Source organism: Stegostoma tigrinum, chromosome 49 (assembly GCF_030684315.1).
Source record: "Stegostoma tigrinum isolate sSteTig4 chromosome 49, sSteTig4.hap1, whole genome shotgun sequence".
Lineage (NCBI taxonomy): Eukaryota > Metazoa > Chordata > Chondrichthyes > Orectolobiformes > Stegostomatidae > Stegostoma > Stegostoma tigrinum.
This window is the reverse complement of record NC_081402.1, coordinates 2,027,315-2,037,023: the sequence shown is the minus strand read 5'-3', so window position 1 is coordinate 2,037,023 and position 9,709 is coordinate 2,027,315. Positions and strand designations below refer to the sequence as shown.

The 9,709-nt window shown below is 51.7% G+C and overlaps 1 protein-coding gene across 1 annotated transcript; it reads left to right on the top strand.

Moving 5' to 3' along the window:
• Window positions 1–483: 483 nt before the first annotated feature.
• ufc1 (ubiquitin-fold modifier conjugating enzyme 1) lies at window positions 484–9,405 on the top strand. The gene is made up of 6 exons (XM_048526053.2): window positions 484–647; window positions 2,677–2,744; window positions 4,832–4,895; window positions 5,143–5,219; window positions 7,812–7,902; window positions 8,722–9,405. The coding sequence occupies exons 1-6, from the start codon at window positions 525–527 to the stop codon at window positions 8,803–8,805; spliced, it is 507 nt and encodes a 168-aa protein (XP_048382010.1). The 5' UTR covers window positions 484–524; the 3' UTR covers window positions 8,806–9,405.
• Window positions 9,406–9,709: the final 304 nt, after the last annotated feature.

Sequence of the window (9,709 nt, the reverse complement as noted above, 5' to 3'; positions counted from 1 at the left end):
CATCTGCAGTTCCCACGATCTCCCCAGGATGGACATGTTGGAGGGGAAGTGGTGGGGAGATTGAAATGAGCGGTGACCGGGTGGTTAGGCTGGCCATTACAGGCCAGGCGAAGATGCTCGCCAAAATGGTCAACTCGTCTATGTTTAGTCTCACTGATGCAGAGAAGTCTTTGGGAAGAATTAACAGCATCTCAGGGCTTGTTTAATACATTCATACATTCATACATTTAATACAGTTGAGTGATCTTGATCTTTTACTTATAAATTCTGTGTGCTTCTTTCTCACTTCACCTGGCAAAGGGGGTACGCTCAAAAAGCTTGTGATCTCAAACAAACTTTGAGACATTAGTCCTGTTGGACTATAACCTGGTATTACAAATCAATGGGGCATGTGGGGGGTAGAAAGACTACAATTCCCGGCATGCTCCAACTGAAGGGCGTCAACGTCACACCAGACGCCGCCTTCCCGGCTGGACAGTCGGGGCCAGCTCCGCGCTTGCGCAGCCCGCTCTCCCTCCGGGAACATGGCGGACGAGGCTACCCGCCGCATCCTGAGTGGCATCCCGCTGCTGCGAACCAACGCTGGCCCGCGGGACGCTGAGCGCTGGCGGGAGCGCCTTAAGGAGGAGTACCAGGCGCTCATCAAGGTACAAGCGGGGTGGGAGGCACCTTCCTTTCCATCGCTCAACCTTGGTGGAGACGATGTGGAGCCGCGGTGACGCAAATAAACGGATCCCCGGTACCACTTCCGGTCAGGGCGGGTGTAACCGTCAAATGTGTCCGGGTGGTAGCCCCTCCTTCCTCCGATCTGACGGGTTCGTTTTCCCTGATTTTCTGGCCCGACTTGTCCCCACACGGGTTTAGATGCAGAGTAAAGTTCTCTCTATACCTCCCCCTAGCCCCCCCCCAATCAAACACCCCCAGGGACAGGGGGTTAGATACAGAGTAAAGCTCCCTCTACACTGCCCCCCCCCCCCCCAATCAAACACTCCCAGGGACAGGGAGTTAGATACAGAGTAAAGCTCCCTCTACAATGCTCCCCCCCCCCATCAAACACCCCCAGCGACAGGGGTTTAGATACAGAGTAAAGCTCCCTCTACAATGCTCCCCCCCCCCATCAAACACCCCCAGCGACAGGGGTTTAGATACAGAGTAAAGCTCCCTCTACACTGTTCCCCCCCCCAAATCAAACACTCCCAGGGACAGGGAGTTAGATAGAGAGTAAAGCTTCCTCTACAATGCTCCCCCCCATCAAACACACCCAGGGACTGGGGGTTAGATACAGAGTAAAGCTTCCTCTACACCACCCCCCGCCATCAAACACCCTCAGGGACTGGGGGTTAGATACAGGGTAATGCTCTCTCTACACTGTTTCTCCCTGCCCCCCCCCCCCCCCCCCAATCAAACACTCCCAGGGACAGAGGGTTAGCTGCAGGGTAAAGCTCCTTCTACACTGTCTCCCTGTACATCGAACACTCCCAGGGAGAGGGGGTTAGATACAGAGTAAAGCTCTGTCTACACTGTCTCTCCCTCCCCCCATATCAAACACTACCAGGACATGGGGGTTGGATATAGAATAAAGCTCCCTCTGCACTGTCTCCACTCACCCCCCCCCTCAAAGACTAGGACACGGACAGCATGGGGTTAGATACAGAATAATGCTTCCTGTACTTTGTGCCCCCGCCCAATCAAACACTCACAGGACAAGGACAGCAAAGGGTTGGCACAAAGCTTCCACTATACTGCCCTTATCAATCACCCCCAGACGCAACCAAGGATGGAAACTAAATGTTATTCCACTTAATATTGCCTGTGTCCCATTGAAGAGTCAAATTCCAGATTGAAGCGAAGAAAGATTAGCTGGTGATGAGATTTCATTGCATTCTTTTTGGACGGGATCAAGGAAACCAGTGAAGAATGCGGCGCTGTGGCTCTGTGCTTAGCACTGAATCCTACAGCTGTAGGGACCCGGCTTCAGTTCCACCCTCAGGCTGTGTGGAGTTTGCACGTTGTCCCTGTGCCTGTGTAGATTTCCTCCTGGTGCTCCAGGTCTCATCCCCACACCTCCCCCCGGCCCCCCCCCCCCCCCCCCCAACACACACACACACACACACACACACACACACACACACACGATGGGCAGGCTAGGGTGAATCGGCTATGCGCAATTGCCCAATAGTGTCCAGGGTCGTCTATGGGAAAAGCAGGGCTACGGAGATGGTGTAGAGTTTGAGTGTGGGTGTGATGCTTCTCAGAGGTTCTGTGTGGGCTCGATGGGCTGAATGGCCTGCTGCCACACTGTAGGGATTCTGTTATATAACCCATATCCCTCATTCCTGATAAATATCTCTGTGCCCTGTCCAAAGCCTGGGTGTCCTGCCTGAATTCTGGTGCTCTCTGAACAATCCATGTTTCACACACTCTGGTCCAAGTGAGCATTCAGATTCTGATCAGACACCAGGGTGGGGTCAACCCGAGATAATAGGAACTGCAGATGCTGAAGAATCCGAGATAACAAAGTGTGGAGCTGGATGAACACAGCAGGCCAAGCAGCATCTCAGGAGCACAAAAGCTGACGTTTCGGGCCTAGGCCCTTCATCAGCAAAGCAAGGTGCGCCCTGTTTCAGTGCTCCTTCTTTTCCATTTTTAAAATGGTCATTTATTTCTCCTCCGCAGTACGTGGAAACTAACAAGCAGGCCGATAATGACTGGTTCAGATTGGAGTCGAACAAGGATGGAACACGGTGAGTGGCACCTGTCTCTCAGAATAAAGCTGTCATTGAGACATGAGTCATGCAGCATGGAAACAGACCCTTCAGCCCATACTGACTAAACAAAACTAGCACTACCTACCTGCTCCTGGCCTGTATCCCTCCGAACCTTTCCTATGCCTGAACTTATCCAATTGTCTTTTAAATGTTATAACTGCGCCTGTAATCTGCCACTTTCTCTGGCAGTTCATTCCACATATGAGGCACTGTTTGTAACACAACAAGTTGCCCATCATATCCTTTTAAAATCTTTTCCCTTCTCACCTTAAAACATTTCCCCTAGTTTTCCGCACCCAATGGAAAAGACTTTTTCATTCATCTTATCCATGCCCCTCTTGATTTTATAAACCGCAATAAGAGCATCCCTCAACCTCCTACACTCCAGTGGAAAAAGCCCCAGCCTCTCCTTCTAACTCAAACCCTCTGGTAATATCCTGGTAAATATTTTCCGAACCTTCTCCAGTTTAATAACATCCTTCCTACAATGGGGCGACGGTATGGAGTTTGCACGTCCTCCCCATGTCTGCGTGGGTTTCCTCCGCGTGCTCTGGCTTCCTCCTACGGTCGAAAGATGTGCAGTTTAGGCTGGATTAGCCGTGCTAAACTGTCTGTAGTGTCCAGGGACGTGCCATCCAGGTGGTTTAGGTATGGGAAATGCTGGGTTAAGCGGATAGGCTGTGGGGTGTGGGAAAGTGTGGACATGATGGGCTGAATGGCTTCTTTCTGCACCGTCAGCATTCTGTGATCCTACATTCAGTTCTGGTCCCCACACTAGAGGATAAATGCACCGGAGGCTGTGCAGAGGACATTCACCAGGATGTTGCCTGGGCTGAAATAATTCTGATATGCCGAGAGATTAGATAGGCCGGAATTGCTTCTCTTAGAGCAGAGAAGACTGAGGACGGTGTTTGGTGGGTGGGATTTGATTGAGGCGCAGAGATAGGGTAGATGGAGAGAAACCCTTCCTCCCATTCAGACAGGGAGCAGTAACCAGGAGGTTTTTGAGGACTTTATGTCACCCAGAAGGTGACGGGAATCTGGAGCATGTTGCCTGAAAGGATGGAGGTTCGTAGTTACTTACAGGTTGAGTCGCAGTGAGACAGGGCAGTGAAGAGGGTGTTTGGCGCATTTATCTTTATTGGTCAGTGCACTGAGTACAGGCGATGTGGCTGTACAGGACATTGGTGAGGCCACCTTTGGAATACTGCATGCAATTTTGGCCTCCCTGCTGTAGGAAGGATGTTGTGAAACTGGTACAGAAAAGATTTACAAGGATGTTGCCAGAACTGCAGGCTTTGAGTTGAAAGGGGAGGCTGAAAAGGAGCGGGCTGTTGTCCCCGGAACGTCGGAGGCTGAGGGGGTGACCTTTCAGAGGTTTATAAAATCATGAGGGACATGGTGAGAGTGAATAGCCAAGGTCTTTTTTCCCCCAGGGTAGGGGAGTCCAAAACTAGAGAGGCACAGGTTTATGGTGCAAAGGATTTAAAAAGGACCGAGGCAGCAACTTTTTCCACTCAGAGTGGGGCCCACGTATGGAACAAGTTGCGAGAGGATGTGGTGGAGGCTGGTACAGTCACAACATTTAAAAGGCATCTGGATGGGTATATGAAAAGGAAGGGTTTAGAGAGATAGGGGCCAAATGCTGGCAGTTGCGATTAGATGAATTTCAGGTATCTGGTCGACATGAGCAAGTTAGACCAAAGGGTCTGTTTCCAAGCTGTGCAGCTCTGAGCCTATACCCCTCAAGACAGTTTGATGATCACACTCCATCCTGGCCTGACCGACAGACTCTCGGTAGTCTGATTAATACTTAGTTGCCCAGAGGGTGGTTAGGGCTGGGCCAACAGATGCCAGTGATGCCTACACCCTGTGATTGAATGTTTTTATTTAAAAAAAATTCCCAGTATGCATCCTCGGAGTGCATGCAAAGGCATTCAGTGAGTGGACTGCTCTTCTGTTTTACGCTTGCTGGATGGAGGGAGGGGACAGGAATGACAAGTTGGCTCGATCCGATGTAGATTCCTTCACCAGGTTTCTCTCTCTCCCTCCCTCTCCTCCAGGTGGTTTGGTAAATGCTGGTATATCCATGAACTTTTGAAATACGAGTTTGACATCGAGTTTGACGTAAGTAGTTAATTTCCTTCCAATGGCACTGCTACACGTGCAGGTGCATCAGCACAGACAAATAAAAGCACGTAAGGTACTCCCGCGCAGACACGCATGGATTCCTGGGAATGCTGTGCTCGATTTGTGGAGGGGTTGGTGCGGCAGTGTGGTTTGGGAAATGCGGGTCGTGTTGGTGTGGAGGGGCCCACTCGAGGGCGAGCGTTCCGATTCTGTCGCCTGATCGAGCTCTCTCGCATTTCTGCAGATTCCCGTCACGTACCCTACAACAGCTCCAGAGATCGCTGTGCCAGAGCTGGATGGCAAGACGGCGAAAATGTACAGGTACGGACTGACGGTCGGGCAGCCAGGGGTGGGGGGTGGGGGCTGGACGGTGGGAAATAGCCCCCCCCCCCCCGGAACTAGCCGGGTCAGGGTGTTAGGCCCTCAGTTTCTCCTTTCCACAGAGGGAGCAAACCCGTCCCCACCATGTCCCACCCCGTCTGCTCTGAGCCATCGGGGCTACGGTTATCGCTGGCAATCGAGTTCAGGCTAGCAGTCATTTATTCAAGCATGCACAGGGAGAGGCCACCCCAGACTAGCCCAAATAACAAGAGAACACAGCTTTTTATTCACATCTGGTCACACTTTTGAAACCCGATCTTGTCTGTACGTATGAGAAGTTCGAACGAACATCCTTTTATTCCCCCAAGTCGAGGCCACTTTCTCTCTTCCTAGCCTGGCTCTGTGTTTGCACCCCTCTTTATTTATTCCATTTCTGGTTATCCTCATCTCTTCCCTCTCTGTCTGTCATTCCTTTCCAGCTTCCAGGTCTTTCTTGGCAAATTCTGCTGATCTCGACCTTTGTGGTGTTCTCAGTTTGTCAGAATTCTGACCCCTTGGTTTTACTGCAAAAATAGAAATCTATGCCCAACTCCAGCAATCCTACACATTCTGTTTAACGTTTAGACTCTTGGATCAGATCAGAGAATTCCTGAAAGTGTGGAAGCAGGCCATTCAGCCCATTGGATCCACACTGACCCTCCGAAGAGCTTCCCACCCAGGCACGCTCAGCAACGACCTGCTTATACCCATTTAGTTAGGATTCTATCAGGGCCACTCAGCTCCTGGTCTCGTTTACAGCCTTGGTTCAAACGTGGACAAAAGAGCTGAATTCCAGAGGGTGAGGGTGAGAGTGACAGCCCTTGACATCAAGGCTGCGTTCGACCGAGTGTGGCATCAGGGAGCCTTAGCAAAACTCGAATCAGGGGGCAAACCCTGGATGGTTTAGGAAGATGGTCATATTTGTTGGAGGACAATCATCTCAGCTCCAGGACATCTCTGCAGGAGTTCCTCGGGGTAGTATCCGAGGCCCAACCACCTTCAGCTGCTTCATCAATGACCTTCCCTCCATCATAAGGTCAGGAGTGGGGATGTTTGCTGATGATTGCACAATGTGAGGCCCCATTTGCCACTTCTCAAACACTGAAGCAGTCCACATGCAACAAGATCTGGACAATATCCCAGGCTTGGGCTCATTAGTAACAAGTTACATTCCCGCTACATAAATGCAGGGAAATAACCAGGTCCAGCAGAAAAACCCTTTGAGTTTAAATGCCATTGCCATGGCTACAACAGCAGGTCAGAATTTGGTAAGTTATTTGCTTCCTGACTCCTCAAAACCTGTCACATCATGGACAAGGCACAAGCCAGGAGTCTGATGGAATACTCCCCACTTGCCTGGATGGGGGCAGCTCCAGCAACACTCAAGAAGCTCGACACCATCCAGGACAAAGCAACCCTCCCAGCCCCTAGCTCGATTGACACACTAACCCCCACCTTCAACACTCAGTCCCTCCCTCCTCCACCGATGCACAGCAGCAGGCAGACTTATCATGAAAGCTTGACTGAGCTCCAACACTTCCCTCCCTCCACCGCTGACACACAGTAGCAGATAGACTTACTGAGAATGCTTGGCTGAGCTCCAGAACTTGCCTCCCTCCACCACCGACTCACAGCGGCAGATAGACTTATCACGAATGCTTGGCTGAGCTCCAACACGTCCCTCCCTCCTCCATCGACACACAGCAGCAGTGCGTAACGTCGACAAGACGCACCGCAGCAACTCGCTGAGGCTCCTCCGACAGCACCTTCCACACCCACCCCCTCCCTACTCTGTGGAAGGGCAAGGGGCAGCAGATATGTGGAAACATCACACTCTGCAAGTTCCTTTCCAAGCCCCTCACTAACCCGATTCAGAAAGATAATGGCCCTTCCTTCAGTGTTTCTGAGTCAGAATCTTGACATTACCCTCCCTAACGACTCAGTGCAGGCTGTCCCGAGGGTGTGTGGGGACTGCAGCCGGATCAAGAAAGCAGCTGACCACCAGATCCTTCTTGATGGGTAATAAACATTGGGCCGTTCAGTGATCCCAATATACTATGAGTGAATATAAATGTGAGAGGCCCCGACACACAGAGACACGCAGATCTCAGACACACACAGATAGATACGTATATGTGTGCGCGCATGTACACGCACACACACACACGCACACAAACACAGAGCAAGAAAATGCAGGGCGAGAAAATTGCTGAAAGGAGCAGCACCACGAGAGAGTGACGGGGAGGGAAAGAGATGTCAGGGGAGAGAAATGGACAGAGGGGACAGGCAAAGCTCAGGAGAGGGAAGGGTGGAGCGTGACAGGCTGAGAGGGAGGGAGACTGTGGGATTAAAGCCAACGATAGAGTTTGCAAGATGCAGGAAGATGGCGAGGGACGGGGACCAGGAAGAACGTGGAAACAGCTGGAGTGCGCCTCTACTTGCCCGTGTCGGGTTACGATGAAGAAAGCATGCTCCTATTCCCTGCGGAGTGACTGCTTCTCCCTGTGGTAGTGTGTCTTTTTACCTCCAGTGATTTCTGCTCTCTCTGCGTAGAGGAGGGAAGATCTGTCTGACGGAACACTTCAAACCTCTGTGGGCACGCAATGTTCCCAAGTTCGGGTTGGGCCACCTGATGGCCCTGGGGGTAAGTTCTTTCGAATCATTGTTCCAACCTTCTTAATGCCTGGCAACAGGGACCCGCTACAATCCACTCCCTCAACTCGGAAATGGTGAAATGTAGAGAGAGCTTTACTCTCTATCTAGCCCCATGCTATCCCTGCCCTGGGAGTGTTTGGATAGGGAGGAGCAGTGTAGAGGGAGCTTTACTCTGTATCTAGCCCCATGCTATCCCTGCCCTGGGAGTGTTTGGATAGGGAGGAGCAGTGTAGAGGAAGCTTTACTCTGTATCTAGCCCCCTGTCCCTGGGAGTGTTTGATGGGCGACAGTGTAGAGGGAGTTTTACTCTGCATCTCACCCCATACTGTCCCTGTGTTGGGAGTGTTTGATGGAGGGGACAGCATACAGGAAGCTTCACTCTGTATCTAACCCTGTGCTGCCCCTGTCCCTGGAAATGTTTGATTGGGGGGGGACAGTGTAGAGGAAGCTTTACTGTGTATCTAGCCCCCTGTCCTGGGAGTGTTTGATGGGGGACAGTGTAGAGGGAGCTTTACTCTGTATCTAACCCTGTGCTGCCCCTGTCCCTGGAAATGTTTGATTGGGGGGGACAGTGTAGAGGGAGCTTTACTGTGTATCTAGCCCCCTGTCCTGGGAGTGTTTGATGGGGGACAGTGTAGAGGAGCTTTACTCTGTACCTAAGCCGGTGCTGTCCCTGTCCTGTTAGTGTTTGATGGGGGGGGATACTGTAGAGGGAGCTTTACTGTGTTTCTAACCCCTCTGAGAGCCAGTACGCAGTGACAAAGGGTTGAGGCCGGAGTTCTCTAATGACTGTCTGTTTCCCTCTCAGTTAGGACCCTGGCTTGCTGTGGAAATCCCAGAACTGATCAACAAAGGGCTCATCCAGCACAGGGAAGGGCCGGACAAGAACTAGGAACGGACTGAAGCAGCGGACAGTCGTTGCTGGGGTTGGGGGTGGACGTTTTGTTGGAGGGAGACTTGAGGATGGATGTGCGGGTCGACCACTGAAACCATCGCGCACCGCTTCCTGCTGGACCTCCGCCCAGTTCCATCAGCTCTGCGAACCATTCTGGACTTGAAACAGGTCTTTTTCGCCTCCCCTTCTGCCTCCCCAGGGTCCCCTTCTGTCTCTCTCTCTCTCTCTGTCCCTTGCTCAAACGGAGGGTTCCCCCCATCCACCAAGAAGTGGTCTCTCCCTGCGATGTGGGTGCACCCGTGCATTTGGAAATGGCAAGCTGTAACCCTCTCCGTCTCTCCCCCCGCATTCTTCCCCCTCCACTCGGAGAGGGTAGGATCTCTCTCTGCAGACTACAGGAGGATGGGGCAAGGGCGAAGCAAGCACTAGGCTGGGGAAAAAAAGGATTGCGTGGCGCTCCTGCTACTCAGGAGGGGTGCGGCTGTCTGGGAGTGTGAGCAGAGAGAGGGGCAGGCAGCAATTGGGCAGGGTGGAGAATGTAATATATAAAGTATATGCCAGAAATGAATGTAATAAAACTGGACAGATCGCTCCCTGCATGGTTTGCAAGTTTCATTTGCCACTTTTCCAATGGCCCGAGAGCCTGGGCTGTCCAGTTTCATTTTCCAGGATTGACTCCGACTCCGTCGTTCAATGAGAGATTTCTTTTTTGTTTGTTTCTTCTCCTTTTGTTTTCCATCTCGCTTGCCCCTTGAGAAGGTGGGGGTGAGCTGTCTTATGGAACCGCTGCTGTCCATGTGTTGTGGGTAGACCCACAACGCCCTGAAGATGGGAATTGCAGGATTTGTACCCAGCAACACCGAAAGAACAGCGATCTATTTCCAAACCAGGATGGTGAATG